Source organism: Phyllostomus hastatus, unplaced genomic scaffold, assembly GCF_019186645.2.
Source record: "Phyllostomus hastatus isolate PE091 unplaced genomic scaffold, TTU_PhHast_1.1 phas_scaffold_21, whole genome shotgun sequence".
In the NCBI taxonomy this organism is placed as follows: Eukaryota; Metazoa; Chordata; class Mammalia; order Chiroptera; family Phyllostomidae; genus Phyllostomus; species Phyllostomus hastatus.
Window position 1 is genome coordinate 10,758,038 of NW_025334017.1, and position 17,731 is coordinate 10,775,768.

The window sequence follows — 17,731 nt, forward strand, 5'->3', positions numbered from 1 at the left end:
CAGAAATCTAATACCATTTTGCTCCTTTTGGAATGTGTTGTTATGGTCTGGCTGGCTCTGGGGGTAAAGGTGGCATCAGAAAGGAGTTACACCAAGGGGCCAGAGTTTCTACCACAGTGCAATAGTGGCCATGACAGTGACCTGTGCAGATAATAAAAGCCTTGCTTGCCACCCTTGTAAAATGAAAACTTACAAATATGATGCAGCCTCTTTTCTCTTAGCCCAATTTACAGGCATCTGTCCATAAAATGAGGGGAGTGGTATAACATGTCCCCAACTTCCCACAAAGGTAATACGTATTTTTTAACTCCGAAATACTATGTAACTTCAAAGATATATTAGCTTGTTACATTTGAAAAATGGCAAAATGTTCACTAGGAAACAGAAATAAAACCCACCATTATTTTGTTCAAATAGTCTGTGCTTGCCCCCTACCCCTTAAATTTTTACCTTAACCATATTCGTGTATGGTTAAGCCTTACACAAAGGTTTCCTCAGCCCTAAGGAAAGCATTTTCACACTTAAAACCAGCCCCTTCCGCTAACTTCACATTTTCTTTTCCTTAACATATCTGTTACCAAACTTCACATTTTATTAAAGCTTTTACTTTTAGGAATTGCTATCTTACTTGCAGAGTTTTAAGAAACAATTCTAAACTCTCCACAAATAGATTAATACAACTTCAAAATAAAGATGCAGTTTGCTCAAACTAATATAGTGACTTCTTGGTTAAAGACTTGAGGGCATAACCAAAGTCATTGCATGGTTTTCATCCTGTGCTTACAACCAATGAGGAGCTTAATACCTTTACAATAAATAAATAAAACAGGACCCGGCTCAAAAATATTACTGTGCATAACCTTAACTTCTTGCTCTCTGCACGGTCGGGGATGGGTGGGGGCAGTTTCTCCAGTAACGTAGTGACTGATGTCTTCAAATTTATTACACGACCCGAGGACTTGCAGTGAGAGTTGCTCAGGAATTTGAACCAGTTTTGTCACGGGGCTCAGCTTGCGAGTTCCTGACTGCGGCGGGCCTTGGTGTCGGGTTAGTGCTTCAGAACCTCTGGGAAGGGACGTGCGACCGCGACGGTGCCACGGCTTTCTGAGCTCTTAAGTGTCCTAAACTACTCTGGGCACTTGTGGTTTGGAGAACCCAGAGGAATAATAATCTATGAGGGGAGGGGACAGGGCAGGTTTGTTGTTTTAGTAATCCGTGGTTTTAAAACCTGAGGTGACAAAATACCGAGCCAGGCAGGAGTCGAACCTACAATCTTCTGATCCGTAGTCAGACGCGTTATCCATTGCGCCACTGGCCCCTCATAGTAAAGCTGGATGGGGGCTATACAAACCATAGAGTAGGAGTCCTTACCAAACGGTCACCCCCAACACGCGGCAGTGAAGGAAAAGTCAGACAGGCATGCAGCAGAGGCGTCAGAGTCTCAGGATCTTCGCAGCACACGCATTGAGTACCAGAGTTGGGGATTTTTGCTGGGTGAGTCGCTCCTGTCTGAAAACTCAGGTTGTCTTTCTGCGCACGCGTAAAACGACGTAGGCACGTATCTCTCCCGCCTCCGGGTCGCGCATGCTCAAATATATCTCCATCAAAAATTGGGCAAGCTCTGGTTTTTATGTGTTGAATTGCTGGAGCCGAGAATTGGTCGCTGGTCCCCTCGATAGCTCAGCTGGTAGAGCGGAGGACTGTAGTTCATCTTCAAGTTACGAGTTATCCTTAGGTCGCTGGTTCGATTCCGGCTCGAAGGAGACAAGTATACACCTTTTTTTCTTTTCCCTCAACATTGTATGACTTAGATTTTTTTTTTACGTAGTTACGGTTTTCTAATACATTACATTCCAAAGAACACTGGGAAGTTCTAGCACTTTACCTCGAGTTTTGGCTTAGCGCCGCATCTCCGGTGTGAAGTCTTTTGCGGACCCCGGAAGCAGGCACCACGGTCTAAGTTTCAGGCACGGCAGCGAGTCTGCGCTCGGTCGGAGACGGCGGGTCAGAGCTGCTTGTTTCCAAATGGTCCTTGGCGTTTCCCGAACCCCTGAGCCACGCAGAGAAAGCCAGCGTTGCCACGCCGCCGGCTCCCCGGAGCCTCGGACTTTCTTCCCACAGTCCCCGGCAGGGCCAGCGCCGTAGCGGTCGCTTCGCCGCCTGCTGCCTTGAGGAGGTGGGAGGTCCCCGAGGAATATCTTGTGCTCAGGAGACCTGGAATCAGGAGGAAAACACACGAAAGCAAGAAATGTGTAAAAGTTATGAAGAAAAATCAAAACGGCCTTCCCTCACTCCCTTCGATAGCTCAGCTGGTAGAGCGGAGGACTGTAGTGATATACATGCTGTCATCCTTAGGTCGCTGGTTCGATTCCGGCTCGAAGGAGAGGTTTCTGTTTTGTTACTTTCACTTTAGTTTTGAAGAAGTTCATAATCGAGGATATCTATTCTCGCTCCTAAACGTGCTGACGTCTCTCTAGGGGAAGCAATAAGAAGCGATGACAAGCAATGGGGGATTAGCTCAAATGGTAGAGCGCTCGCTTAGCATGCGAGAGGTAGCGGGATCGATGCCCGCATCCTCCAGTTTTTCTTTTTCCGGAGCCCCGTGTGGTCATTTTTCTTTCAACTCTGAATGTTGTTCAAAGTCAGCCATAGGGCAAGTGAGGAGTACGGCAAGTCTGCAGTTTCCGTTTTCTAGAACTTCCAGACAAGGGATATGAGTGCTGGCAGTTTATCCTTCAAGTTTTAAAAGTTTCGACCCACTTGCTTTGGGAAGTTCACAAGATTGGTTCTTTTTCTCTCCTCAAACGATGACAGATTGCAGCCACATCTTGTCATTTCAATTACTTTGTGATTTCTGATTGATGGCTGCTCTTCCGGTGATCCATCTACGACTAAGCCGTCCATAGTTAAAATAGCTGACAGAGGGAAAATCAAAAGTAACAACAAAAAAAAAAAAGCAAAAAACACACAACTTGGAAAAGTGCGCTGACTACTTAGAACTTCTGTTGAACACTGGAAACGAGGACTATTTTGCTCCATCTCAGCTACTTACAATGGTGTGCCTGGCTCTGAGCAAATGGGAGTATGAGCCAGTGAGTGCATGAAGAGAGGAGAGGAGAGGTGACCAAATGGAGAAAGACCATGGACCCAGAGTTTGCTGATGAAAGAGAGTACTAATGCCATTTTTTTCCTGAGAAATAACTGTGCAAAGTTAAAGACAGGTCATCGCTAAGGAAATTAATTGGAGGAAAATTATACAGGATCTGGCGGAAGTAAGGCCGGCTTGAATGTGATTGGTAGGGTAGTAATAAGAATGTAATAATTTATAGTTTTAATTTGAACATTTCATCTAAAATGTCATATGGTATCCTTGAATGCAACAGTGTTATGTTACAGAATTACATGCTTATGATTTTGTAATAAGAGATTTTGCAATAAAAAGTAGTGTTATTTGTGCCAGACTCTGTATATAGGGCTGCTCTTGAGTGTAGTCTATTTTGTTAAACAAAGACAAGACAAAAAAACACACATACACTCACTGAAAGATTCAGAGATTGAGCAGAACATACCCAAAGGGTTTTCTGGCCATAAGGTCTCCCTATCTTAATTTTCTAAAGTACAGCCACAAAAAAGCTGTTGAAACCATACTGTAGTTCTAAATTTAAAACATAAATCTTATAGACAAAGGCAGAGACATTATCATTTTTAGTATTACAATTAATAAATGATCATTCTTTTATCCAATGTTCATTTTAGGGTTCTAGACAACCTGTATGTTTTTGTTACCACTAGGTACAACCTGCTCTATTTTTTTGATATATCTTTCATTTTTTAGAACAGTCTCTGTTTTTATCTCATTTTATTGTTTTCAATAAAGTCTTTCAATGGAATGTAGAGTGATTCACTTAAAATATACCCTCATCATTTGGGGGGAAACAAGTTATAAAGTAGGAAAAAGAACTCTTTTATCAAATGATATATCCCAAATTTGGGGATTATGGGTGTTCTAGCTGGCTGACAGAAGGAGGTGGCAGTGAAACTATATAAACGACTAAAAGAGCAAGACATGCACAATAGGCAAAAGAATGGGAAGGAATACACCCAAAATCTAGGTGGAAAACACATGTTTAGGGTAGATGACTGAGAAAGTACTCAAACAAGGTCTTAGGATCAGAAACCTGGGTATGGAATGGAATTCATGACCAAGTAGGATTTATTCCAAGAATATGAGTGGTTCAACATTCCAAAATCAACATTAATTCATCATAGCAAATAGACTAAAGAAGAGAACCCACATGATCATTTCAGTAGATGCAGTAAAGTATTTGACAACATTCAACATACATTCCTGATTTTTAAAACTGTCAGCAAACTTGGAAAGGAAGGAAACTTCAAACCAGTAAAGGGCTTCAATGAAAAAACACACAGCTCACATACTTAATAGTATGAATGCCTTCCTCCTAAGAACAGGAACAAGGCAAGGGTATCCATTCTGGTGTTTCTAGTAAGTGTAATAGGCAAGAAAAATGAAGTAGAAGACTTCTAGATTATAAAGGAAGAAGTAAAACTATCTCTATTTACTGATAGCTCATTTTTGAAATATTGATTACATGTTGAAATGATAATAGTTTATATGTTTGGGGGTTAAATAGAATATATTAAATTAATTCCATTTGTTCCTAATTTTCAGTGTAGCTACTAGAATCTAAAATTATATATATATATCTCATATATGTCACTCACATCTTATTTTTATTAGACAGCTAGGTCAGAGAGATAGCTAAGGGCCAAATCAGGTCTTAGAGATCCACAGTGAAGGCTAATATCTTTATCCTAGGGATAATATGACCATTAATGGGATTTAAATAGGGAATGATACATGAGAAATAGATTGCAGAAGGCAAGACTGAACTCAAAGAAATCAGTTAGAAGCCTGGGGTGAAAGGGAGGTAGGGGAGGATTGTGTATGCTAAGGATGGAGTCATGGAGGACCTGGAGCCAAGGTAAGACATTCAGACATGGTCACTGGGAAGGCCTCAGCTAAAATATTTGCTATTTATTGATACTGTCACTATTTATTTCTGGCCAAGGAATGTGCAGAGGAAAGCACAATATGTTAGTTTTCAAAAATCTCCTCAGAGATGGTTACAATGAAGAAAAAATTTATAAACAACAGATTTGGAAAAGGAATAATTATCAAGATTAAAAAAAAAGCTTTCAGTCAGAAGTCTGAAAACTACCTAATGAAAGAAATGTCAAAATATTGGCTTCTGTTAACTACTTTTCAAGGTAGCTCATTTCTCTTTAATTTTAGATTTTGTAATTTTTTTTCATTAAAAATTTAAAAATCACATATCCACATGGCCTATTGACATGTAGAATGCTAAATAGAAAAGATTGACAATGTAGATTGAAGGAAAATGTCAAGTATTATCTAGATGTCATGGGTCAACTCCTTGCTATAAGGAAATTTTTATTTTCTCTTCCACCAGAGCTGTTCTTTGCTTCAAACTGTATCTGTGTTTTACTTCCCTTTATCCCTATCTGACCATAAGTCCTCTATTTATTTGATGACTTACCCAGTTTCTTAGGGACCCATCTTTCTTCCTCTGATCCATCTGGAGTATTGGGAAACTGCTGGAGGAGGTGAGAGCAGTGGTGGTTTTGCTTCAGCTTTTAAATGTTTAAACATACTCCTGCCCCAGGCTGCTGGAACTCAGGCATGAGGGGCAATCAGGACTTCCAACTAATTGGCCAGAGTTGCTTCAACCCCTTGTCCTAGTGTGGGTTAGGAAAAGTGGAGGAACTTGTGTACCACTCCTACAGAGTCCAGGATACCTTCAGGAGACTAGCCTGGTTTTCATGTCTCTGTGGAGGCCCAAGTCCACTCCAAATCTCAGCGACTAGAAGCTGATTTCAATTCTAGTTCAGTTCCAGAATTCTACCTGTCTCCCAGACTGTGTGAATGATTTGGGAGTGGACTAAAATTTTCTGCTTCTTCTCTAGAACAGAGTGCTTCTCCCAAGTCTCATTCTCAACTCACATGCCCACCCTACAGATTGCTGGTCTCTGAGAGTGGGGCGGGGGTGTGGGGGGAGGAGATGGAGGAATGGAGAAAAGCAGATGAAGAGGAAAAGTAAATTATTATCCATCAGTTTCACTCATATTCCTATGGGATTCTTGCTGGTTTCCTGTGCAGTCTTCAGGGGCAATTCTAGGAAAAAATAAAAGGCGGAGAGAGCAAGAAGGAGCAGAGGGAAAAAGAAGTAGTATCAACTCTATATTAAATAATCAAATTGGGGATTCTCAATATCAAAATTAATACTGTTTCACAGGGTTTTTCTTTTCCGTACAAATTCTGCAAAATTAGGTTATGAACTACACTCATTTATAGATAAAAGAACTGAAATCCAGCTAGGTGAGGTCAGTTCCCTGAGACTACAAAGCAAAGTGGGCATCAGTGCTGAATAGGCCTGTCTCCTGACTCACGGTGGAGCCTCTCACCGCAACATGGCTCATTGCTCAGACTCAGCATCTGAGTCATCTCTGTGAGTTCTACTTTCATAGTTGACCCGGAATCCATTTCCTCCTTTCCTTCCTCACTGTCATTGCCTGGTGCCAGGGCTTTGTGACCTCTTACATAGACTATTGGCAACAACCTCCTATCTGGTCTTTAGCCAGGTCACTGTCACTCTTATCTGTCCCAACCACCACTGTGAGATTAATCTAGCCAATGTACAACTCTCATGGAAACGTCCCTCTGAGAAACTTTTAATGACTACCTGCTGCCTAATTTATTAAGTGTTTAAAACTCTGCAGCCTGGTGTGATATGGCCTGTCAATGAGCCAGCACTGTGCTCTGTACTCCAGTCCAAAGCACCCTACACCCTGAGCACTCCGAGCTCTCTGGTATTCACTGTCTTTACTTCTGTGCCTTCTCCTGGGAAGCCCCACCTATGACACAACTAAGTTCCTCAGTAGATCAATTCAAATGCTACCCCTCCCATGAAGCCCTCCTAATTCCTCTACCTCTGAAATTCTATAACTCCATGTAACATGTTGTCTTGTACTGTGGTTCTGTATATGCATATCTCATCTCTAATGTTAGACTGAGCTCCTTGAGGACAATGACCTGTGTCTAGTTTGTCTTTCAATCCCCAGGGCCCAGCACAACACATGGAACACATGGAAACACATGATAAACAATGTTTTTTGAAAGAATGAATTCCTTTGATAAGGATAGACTCTGCTACAGTGTATATCATCAGTTTAAGTGTTTTTCTTTAGGTTGCAAGGTCTTTTAGAGTAGAAACTTTCTTTCACATTATGCTTAGGCCTTCATAGCCCATGCAGTGATAAACACAATTAATTACCCAGGCTGACTCAACTGAAGTAATGCAGTAAAAAGATTTCACCAGTTCCCTTCTTCATTGTAGTTGCTCAATACCTATTGAAAAGGATAATAAAATTCTCCAAAGATCCCTGAAATGTTTATGAATATGTATAACTTATTATTAGTTAATAGAGCTTTTTAGATTTTCAATAAGCTTTCAGTATGCACAACACTAAAACCACACAAAACTGGTCACACCAACCTAGTTTCTACTGGCAATTAAATGCACACCAGGGATGTGTAAACAAAATATCTTCATTGTTTGAGAGTTTTCAAATCAAGAAGAAACAAAGCTGAAAATTCATCACATAAAAAATAGATATGTATTTCTTTCTCATTTATAACCTGATTTAAATTTTTTAATAAAATATATACAAGGGGGATCCCCTTCCCCACCAAAACCAGAATTATCTTCTGGAGGGCAGACCCCTTATAGTACAAGCTTCCCCTGCTAGATGAGTGTTCTGGGAAGCCAGTGTTGTTGTGAGAGGCTGTGTTCAGCCTCAGTCAATTCTTTTTGAAGACTCAACACATTTGCCCATTTCATGATGGGTGATTTACAAGCGTACCTGCCCACACTGCACTGAATGTTCATCAGTTTTTTACCAAAAACAGCATGACCTCTATGCTCCACCCTTCCTATTTACCTGATTTCACCCTGAGCGACTGTTTTTTGTTTCCCTGGATGAAAAAAAATCCTCAAAGAGAAACGTTTTGCCGATGTGGAAGAAGTGAAACAAAAAATGGCCAAAGCACTAAAGGCATCAAAATCGTCGATAGGAATATTGCATCAAATGGAAAATATTTTTTGAAGGTGACTGAAGTTTAAACATGTAAGAATAATCATACAATTTTTTTATAAATAAATTCTGGGTTTGGGGGGTCCTCCCTTGTGTTAATGAGACAGTTGTTTCAAAAAATCCTAGCAAATATCGAAATTGATGTTTATGATCCAAGGGCAGACCAAGATCAGAAATTACCAGAGAAACTACCATTTGAAATATCAACTTGGAGGATGAGGCATATGCAAACGGTGCAGGTATTTCAGACCAGGTAAGAAACAGGTATGGAAGCAGGCCTTTGTTTTCGCTTCAGTTGGCAGTGGGACTGATATCCATCACCTGTTATATGTCAAAAAGAAATAATGGGTCTGCTAACCCATGTGCCAGTTACTTCCTCATTACTGACAGTTGTTGCACCTTGTAAAGATTGTCCAATTTCCTTTGTACTTGGGGGTGTACGTAGGGGTGGGAGTGGGAGTACAAGATGAAAGAAGGTTAAAGGAGAGGAAAAACAGTGTAAAAACGAAAAAAGCATACTAGAGTTTTATCATATAGCTTTTAAAAATAATTGAATCATCCACCGGTATTTGAATTTTTTTTTACTTGGTAGACACTTTTATAGTGAAAAGGTTTGAAAATAGTTTTTAAGTTAGGATGTTTTCTATACCACCACCCTTCCAAAGGTGAAATATTTAACATTGAGCAAGTCTTTTTAGATGATTGTCCTTGTGAAGCCAGGATAGTGATTTTCAAGACATGTCTTGTTTACTTTCACCAAGACGATATGATCATGTTGCTTTGGGTAACTCACTTTCTAAACTCTCAAGACAGAAATGACATTTGTTATACAGCTAGACGTTTGCTTAGGATTCATTCTTCCTAGCCCTGGAAAAACCCGTCACCATGTCCTCACTGAAGACTCACAGAGGTGGCGCTCAGTGACGCCACAGTATGCACATTCACATTTGTTGTTGACAACTGCCTGCTTTCACCTCCTTCTCACAACCCCGTCTAAATGGGGTTTGTAATCCTTCTTCCCACTCACTCTTTTCACTCCCTGGGGCAGGAATGTTGGATCCTGTTCTCTGTCACCTGTCAGAATCTGTCCTCCTGTCACTGGCTTATATGGACAAGTCAGCCTTCTGTCACGTGACCTCAGCTGCTAAAAACAGCTCCGGCTCCCACTCTGAACCTGGGCCTGAAACAATGTCCTCCACCAAAAGAAACATGAAGGACACTTGATCACACAAGCCTTGGAATTATTTCCAGGAAACACTTGTAGAGACCATTCGGAGCAACCTTTCCCTGGCAGTGCACACGGGGACGGCCAGGAGATGAGCGCATCTTTGAATTATAAGTCTTTTTCCAAAGAGCAGCAGACCATGGACAACTTAGAGAAGCAACTCATCTGTCCCATCTGCTTAGAGATGTTCACAAAGCCTGTGGTCATCCTCCCCTGCCAGCACAACCTATGTAGGAAATGCGCCAGTGATATCTTCCAGGTAGGTTTGTTTGGAATGTAGGGGTGGAAAACATTCCTCTGAATCAAGTGCTTGACTTTGAGGTGAACTCCTTTAGAAAACTTCAAAAGGCTGCATTCATTTTCAAGAAAAACAAAAATGTTTTAATAATTTGCTTTGTGTTTTACTGTCAGCCTCGTCTTATTCCCAAATCTAATTTTATTTCAACACTAAGAAACATATTTTTTTTCAAAAATGGAATCTGTTTCAAAATTGTAAATGAATTACTATCCAAGATATTAATGTTGGAGTTCTGGCTGGAACTGAAAACATTAGATGGAAAAATCATCTCATGCTGAAAATGCTACATTGCAGTTGACTATAGATGAGCGCTGGCTCTGTTTCAGGGCCACTTGTGGATGGGGCCCTAAGGGATTATCTTATGGCAAGCTTAAAGTAGAAGTTGATGTTGTGTGTAGTCACAGACAGTGAAGAGAAGTCTCAGAAAAGCTACCCATGGCATTACTCAATTCCTCTTTCCTTGCTTGGCAAGAACAGGCCTCTAACCCGTACCTGCCCACAAGAGGAGGCACTACTGTGGCATCAGGGGGCCGATTCCGCTGCCCATCCTGTAGGCACGAAGTGGTTTTGGACAGACATGGGATATATGGACTTCAGAGGAACCTGCTGGTGGAAAATATCATTGACATCTACAAGCAGGAGTCCACCAGGTATGATTGTTTCATGTATGAAACCCATTTGAAGTTTTATTTATTTGTTTGGTTGTTTTAGTTGGTCACTGCATTGAAGCTTGTTTGGCAATCACAGGCTAATTGTTTTGTAGCAAAATGTTGTCCCAAGTCAGTCTTTTCCAATGGGAGAGAGAGTTACTTATAGGAGGAAATAAGGGAGCCGGTAACCATGCTTTTGTATCAATTTAAGAATGAAGTAACTCAATACTAATCCAGTCCAGGTAGTGACATTGAAAGAGGCATCAGGCTGCCCCACCATATGCTTTATATTATATGCAGTGTAGACATTTCTGTACTTCACAGGTCCTTTGTAGCTCCAGAAAGTTACAGCATAGTATAAAATTATAGTATAAAACTTTATGTAAAAACTATGGCATAAAACTTTACAGAAAATCACAGAAATGGCATCTTCCAAAATAGTTCATTCCTAGTTCAGACAGTCTCACCTTAAAATTATCTAGATGATAACAATAAAAACAAAACTCTCTAACATGTTATGGTATTGAGTCTGAAAGTTACAAAGGAAGGCATAGTCCTGGCCTTTAGCAACTTAAAGTTTAGAGACATGGGGTGGGGGGGGAGATGGAGTTCATGTTATGTTTCCCTACCTCTAGAATGTATTACTGCACACTATTAGCATTTACCTGTTGCTTGATTGACATGCATTATATACTCCAATAATTTTTTTTTAAAGGGAGGCTACTTCCTTATCAAATCACATTGACTCTAGAGTGCCTTTCCTAGAGACAACATGGTGAGAGCTCATTCCTCGAAGTCATGATGTGAAGAGTCCTTTTTCAATTGTATACAGGTCAGGTGGGTCCACAAAGCCTGAAAGCAATATTGAGACCATCTAGAAATGACCTCATTGTGATTCTTACTAGGAGACATGTATTTATGGAACATCTGCAGGGCTCTGACAGCCTCACGTTCTTGGAAGGAAAGCCGTTTTATAAATCTAACATGTAATTATTGTAATCACTATGGCTATTAGTTTCTGGTTATGATTCAGAACTAAATTAGGTAGTGCCAGGATATAGATGGAGCTGGGGAAGAAAAATGATGGTTGGGACATATTGCAGAGATACAGAGTTGACTATTACCCTTGAGCCCAAAGTCTCTTGAGAAGGAAAGTACAATTGTTGCTGTTGCTTGGATTTCACTATATTTCATTACTTTAGAATGCAAATACATACAGTGTCTCTTTAAAAAAATTAAGCAGTTATTAAGGGAATTTATACAACAACTGATTTAGTGCATAGTACAGTGCCTTGGACAGAATAGTTCCTCCATAGGTGCCAGCTGATTAAGCAACACCACAAACCTTCCTACATGTTCTAGTTATCATAACAGTTTTCTGTTTTACTGCTTGCCACATTGAGAGCTTGAAACATGTGAAATAACAATAATTGCTATGAAATCCAGAGAAGAGGAGATGTTATAACTCGTAGCATTAGTAAAACTACAAGACACATTAGTTAACTATGAAGTCTGTGTGGTGCGTGTGCCAAAAATAGTGCCCAGGTGAGCAAATTGTCTAAAAGCAGTGAACCAAATGCCCAACAATGAAGCTCATAGCTGAGTGCAGTAGGGGTGTTTTTGTGATTATCAAGTTCTTCTTATGCTATTGTTTCTTAACTTGAGACTTGCCTTGGGACATTTTACTTGGTATCAAAACCACAGGTTGCACAAAGGGCTCAGATGAATGTTTGGGTGTAAATCCAGTTGTTTCCTAGAGTCTGGGGGCCTTATAAGCCCAGAGTCATGGGCTTCAGGGCATATTAGGGAACCCTGGAATATACAGAGTGAGATGAACCCAGCTCTGACCTGAAGTCATTGGACTTGGGGGCAGAAAGGGGAGGAACTGGTGAACTTTGACCTTCTACAGAAAGGCTAGAGATTGTAGGTCTGGAAAAACTTGACTTCCTTATCTAGAATTCTGCATAGTGCTGAACTAGCCACAGTCTGGGGGAATGACAAGGGAAGAAACTAATTTCACTAATATTAATGATGAACATAATAATTAACTTTAAAATACAGTAAGTAAAACTAGTATGTGCTGAGTATGTGTCAACCACTGCCCTGGGTGCTTTACACATAAATTATGTGTAATTCTTGAATTCTCAGAACAATCCTGTGAGATTTGACTATTATTATTATTACCTTATTAAAAGTTTTTAATATATATGATTTTAAACATTCAAATAGAACTACAAGGCCACTTATTTTAGTGGGATTTCAAGAGGAAACATAAATAAATAAATGCATGTGCTTATTTAAATTCTGCTATATTTTATTAGTTGACCCTTAGCCCAACTTTTTGATATGAGCCTGAAAGAAGTTAAGTAATTTGCCTAATCCCCTTATGGAGAAGCTGAGCTGGAACTAAGCTTTATGATTGGTTTGACTCTAAAGCAGAGTTTGACTGCTTGAAATGCCTCTTTGAGACCAGATGTCCATCCCTTAGGAAACTCTAAGATGGTCCCAGCAACCTCAGAGACCAGAGAGTGCCACCTACAGACTCCATGAGTCGAGCCTATACAAAGGGCAAGGGTCCCTGCCAGCACCTGGCGCTGAGCCCTGAACCACACTGTGAGCTGAGCCGTCCTCATGTCATGAAAGACCATTTACATCTTTATTCAACACACCGTGTTTGTCCCAAGTCTCTTATATCTTTTAAGTTGTCTAAAGGTTTTCATTGTATGCTATTTGTAAGTGGGAAATGCCTCTGGGCCCATGTTGCCACCTAAACAAGGACAACCTAATAAGGAACATGGGAAGTAGTTGCCAATCTGTATTGCTTTATGAAACATAAATTATCACAATAAGATACTAAACATAGAGCCTAAGGCTATTTCCACTTCTTCAGTGTTTACACGTACTGAAAAATACGAGTTCTTTCACAATGTCTGTGGTCAGAGCTGTTGATATCGGAACAGCACAGGGGTGCAGGCCGCCTCAGGGAATGCCTTGGAGAGACGAGCCGCAGCAGCACTGCCTGGGCCATTTTCCAGTAAATGTGCTCCAGACACTTTCTTCACATTTACTGTGAGGTGGAATCACATGAGAGGGAAAGTTTCAGGGGTGAACCTTTGCCCAAACAAACACCAAATCACCACTCCCAGTCTCTACATAAGCCCCAGAGAGCTTCGTCATTTATCAATAAAGTCTTTAGGCTGTTGTCTGTTTTTTCCGCCACTCGTGAGTGCTAAGTGACCCCAGGCTTTCCCCATATTTCACACGCCATTTCTGAATGAGTGGATTGGTGTTAAAGCATGGGGAGTACTATCCACTAATCTGACAAATTCTCTTTCGATTCTCACTCATTAATTCAATAAATATTTCTTGAGCACCCACTGTATGCAAGACATTGATTGTTCTGGGCACTAGGGATGAAGCAAAACAGAAGACAGACCATTGTCCCTGCCCTCAGAGAGCTCATATTCTAGTGGAGGGAACAGACAGACCTGAGAGGGGAGACATGTTTTCTTGAGGGTGGTATTTATTTTCCTCTGTTAGCTTCCAGGCACATGGCAGAAATCAGGCCAGGAGGTCACTGACCTCATGGAAACATATTGCTATGAGATGAAGCAAAAATTCCTTTTATAAAAATCATATTCTGAAATCTTGAAGCTGACAGTCCATACAATTTCCTTACCAGATCCAGGGTTCTTCTCAGTCTCAAGCACTTAACTTCAACCTAGTGACTTAAAGATGAGAATCAGCATATTCACTACCTTGCTCTGAGCTCTGGGTCTGCAGCTACCTTATATTACATATCAATATTAGTGGTTTTCAAACATTTTGATTCATGTCTCATAGGAGGAAGTATGTTTTGCATTGTGATCTAGTGACCATTACATACATGGATGAATACAGATAACAGATACAATGACATATATACTTTTGTTTCAAGTTCCCATATATACTTATGCACATAAGTTGTACCTATATATGTACAACTGAAACAAAAGTTTCATATATCAATACTCGATCCTTACTACATGTAGTTCACAGTATTGGCTATTTTATTGTATTTTATTTTATTTTTTATTATTTTATTTCATAGGCTGGTCATGACCCCCTAAATTGATTTTATGGACCATAACATCTTGAAGTTTTTAAAAAGTACACTTTGATAACAACTAAAAAAAAATCAATTCAAAATCTGAGATACTTCTAAATAACCATATATTTGGGAGTATGAGACAAGGTTTGGGACTTGTATTAAATTTTTCAAATACTTCTGAAAACTATTAACAGCCTCAGTCTTTGGATAAGATATATAAAAATTCCAGATTGTGGTGTGAGCAGGCTACATCCACACCTCCCACCACACTCTCCAGAGGGGACCTAAAGCGCCATACCTTGGTGCAAATCCAATCTTGATCATGACACCTAAGCCATGATGATGGTTAGGAGAATATACAGGGTGCTCTTCTGTGTGTGAACTTGGGCTGCTACAGGTGATTCCACAGCTAACAGGTTATCTGTTAGTAGCAATGATATGTCCGCTTCCCTCCTGGTTTCAATTCTTCACTCTTTGCTTGTCATCTCACTAGCACATACACAATCAATGCTCCATTATTATCTGCTGCAGCTGGAATAAGTTTTGGTTAGTGCTGACTTGATGGGAAAACTAAAGCTTGGGACTTATCAGTGACATTTGCATTTCTAAGGCCCACCATGTCCCAGAACAGAATTCTGCATTTTTCTTATTGCTCATTTAGTATAATTGATCACTTTCACTGAGTACATACTACCATTCTTAACCACTGCCAAATCCTCAGGAAGTTATTTACATTTAATTTTCTGGGTGAATGGCAGGTGTTCTCTTGAGAAACTAGTGACCTATGGAGACAGTGCTGGGGTATTCTCCTAACTTTTAGGAATTGTGCTAGCTGGTTTTTGAACCTTCAATAACATGAAATCTGACTTGCTCAGAATATTCACACCACCAAGGCTGGCATATGCTGCAGATCAGAGTCTCCAATACCTCATCCCCACCCCAGGCTGGTTGTTAGAGGTTTGTCAGCACATGACTGCTACCCTTGCAGGGAAGCTAAATGTGGACAGCTCTGGGAGCTTGTGGAATGTGGTCACTAGCTGGGGCTTGCAGTGCTGATGGCCCATCTTGGCTCTGCCTCAGTGGGAGCTGAGGAATTTTTCTGCTACTGTTCCCCAGACCAGAAAAGAAGGCTGACCAGCCCAGGTGCGAGGAGCATGAAGAGGAGCGCATAAACATCTACTGTCTGAACTGCGAGGTGCCCACCTGCTCTCTGTGCAAGATCTTTGGGGCACACAAGGACTGCCAGGTGGCACCCCTCACTCACGTGTTCCAAAGGCAGAAGGTAACAGAGTCCCTCCTGTCCCTCCTCCGAAGCCCCTTTCAAGTGCCCTTGCAATTGGCTTTCTGCCACCAAAGCCACATGCGGACACAGGGCCTTGAAATAGGAAGGGCACAGGATCCAGCGGGAAGGGATGCTGAGCCCATGTGGCCCCATGGTTGATTCTCTGGTGGGTGTTCTGGAAGGCCAGAGATGGAAGGGATGCAGAGGGTGAAGAAGGAGGTTGCAGGGGAAGGCTCTCTATTTTGGAGCCCTTTGCAGGTTGCTGGTGATGAGCAGTGCTGTAGGACCATGAGCTCAAACTGTTCAAACATTATTTGAAATTCAGACTACAGATAAGGAAAGGACAAGTTTTTATTCCAGTCACAGGGTATGTTTCTGCATTCACCAACAAAAAGTTCCTTTTACCTACTACTCCCACCCACACACCTTGTCTTCCTCACTCTAGTGGGGCAGAGATACAATGAATGGCATTTTGTCAAAGAACAATTTTAAAACAGTGCCTTGTGCTGGCCCTTGAGGCTAGGTGAAACTGCCCTCCTAGACTTTCACTCCAGGCCAGTTGATAAAGGCCTCCTCTAAAGGCCCCTACCCCAGGGCCTCCAGGCTTAGTCCTCTCATTCTGACCAAATGTGGCATCTCCCTCAGCTTATCACTAACCTGTTGGTATAGTTTCCCCCATGGACAAGTAGGAACTTCTCCATTTGATCCAAATAAATGTATAGAGTCCTGTGCTCAAATGTGTGCAGCCACTCCTGGCACCTAGGATTTGAGCAGCTCCCTATCTCTGCTTCTTTCTATTAGAGTCATAGATTCCACATTGGGCAACACCAGTTCTCACTGTGAGCCCTAACTGCTAAAGAAGCAGAATTCAGTAAGACATCTATTGATACAACATTTATTTTTAATCAACTTGTAATTTATTCCTTCCTTCCTTCCATCCCTGCCCCCAATTCTTAGTGTGCTAGAACTGAATAGTACCAGTGTCACACTGCTTTTCTCAGAGCCCTGGAGACTCATATGGGATGGATAGAAGGACAGATGGCAGAACTTCTATCCCACTCCTATGTGGCCAAAGCAGCTTCACTCTCATCTATTTATTCCATTTAAATAAAGGATTCTGCAATTTAAACTGTTTTTGCAACCACTGCTCTTACCACTTAATGTGTGAGAAAAGTAGATCACATGTTTTGCCCAACATCATAGAGAAGGTAAAGGCAGAGATGATTCAAGTAGGTTTCCCCATTCTGTGACCCCTGGTGCTCCTTAGCCAACCTTGGGAAGGGAGTAAGTACAAACAATGGAATCTCTTTGGGTCAAGAATATGAGAGAAATTTCCCCTAGAAACAGCTGTATGTTAGTAGTTTCAAGTTTGTGAGTGTGCGTACACCTAGTACATAGAAGGTGCATAAGTATATGTTGAATAAGTGTAAGTAAATAAGTGAATGAATGAATATTTACTATATACATTTTCCTAGTAAAACTGATCTTCAGATGACTTGGTAAATAATTTATTTTGGGTCCATGATGTCACATACTAGATTTCATTCAATTTTAAACAATACTTAGAATTCTTTAGCTTGAGCATGCTACTCTATCTGTGGCCTATAATTTAGCTTTTTGAATATTTTCAGCAGGGCCACAGTCAGTAAGGAATTTTATGAAAAATATGAAACCTCACCCCACACAAATGCATTTCTATACTCATCCATACAAAGTTTTATTTCCGAGATTAGGAGGTTCTAAACCTCCCAAGTCCCACTGTTACTCCTTAGGGTTTTACGGATCCTAGATTAAGAACCTATTGAGGACAATGCTATGATTAATACACAATCAGTGCTGACTAGAAAACCCCTAAGATCTTGCACCCCTCTTTTCTCCTCATTAGTCTGAGCTCAGTGATGGCATTGCTGTCCTTGTGGGAAACAATGATCGAGTCCAGGGAGTGATCAGCCAGCTGGAGGACACCTGTAAAACTATTGAGGTAAGTCAAGTC

At 40.9% G+C, this 17,731-nt stretch overlaps 1 protein-coding gene and 4 non-coding genes across 9 annotated transcripts in view; 4 read left to right on the forward strand and 1 right to left on the reverse strand.

The window, feature by feature from the left end:
* Positions 1 to 1,245: 1,245 nt before the first annotated feature.
* On the reverse strand, positions 1,246 to 1,318 carry TRNAR-ACG. The gene has a single exon. It is a non-coding gene; the product is annotated as a tRNA-Arg (tRNA).
* Positions 1,319 to 1,669: 351 nt separating this feature from the next.
* TRNAY-GUA lies at positions 1,670 to 1,763 on the forward strand. The gene is made up of 2 exons: positions 1,670 to 1,706; positions 1,728 to 1,763. It is a non-coding gene; the product is annotated as a tRNA-Tyr (tRNA).
* A 531-nt stretch (positions 1,764 to 2,294) lies between these two features.
* Positions 2,295 to 2,383, forward strand: TRNAY-GUA. Its single transcript is given in 2 exon segments — positions 2,295 to 2,331; positions 2,348 to 2,383. It is a non-coding gene; the product is annotated as a tRNA-Tyr (tRNA).
* Positions 2,384 to 2,507: 124 nt separating this feature from the next.
* Positions 2,508 to 2,580, forward strand: TRNAA-AGC. The gene has a single exon. It is a non-coding gene; the product is annotated as a tRNA-Ala (tRNA).
* A 6,781-nt stretch (positions 2,581 to 9,361) lies between these two features.
* The window catches only part of TRIM55 (tripartite motif containing 55), a 38,432-nt gene continuing 30,062 nt past the window's right edge, over positions 9,362 to 17,731 (forward strand). For all 5 annotated transcript variants that reach the window (XM_045861417.1, XM_045861416.1, XM_045861418.1 and 2 more), the window contains exons 1-4: positions 9,362 to 9,677; positions 10,194 to 10,366; positions 15,573 to 15,738; positions 17,624 to 17,719. In XM_045861417.1, the coding sequence (XP_045717373.1) occupies positions 9,510 to 9,677; positions 10,194 to 10,366; positions 15,573 to 15,738; positions 17,624 to 17,719 (603 nt within the window). In that variant the 5' untranslated portion in view covers positions 9,362 to 9,509. The remainder of the gene's footprint in view (positions 9,678 to 10,193; positions 10,367 to 15,572; positions 15,739 to 17,623; positions 17,720 to 17,731) is intronic.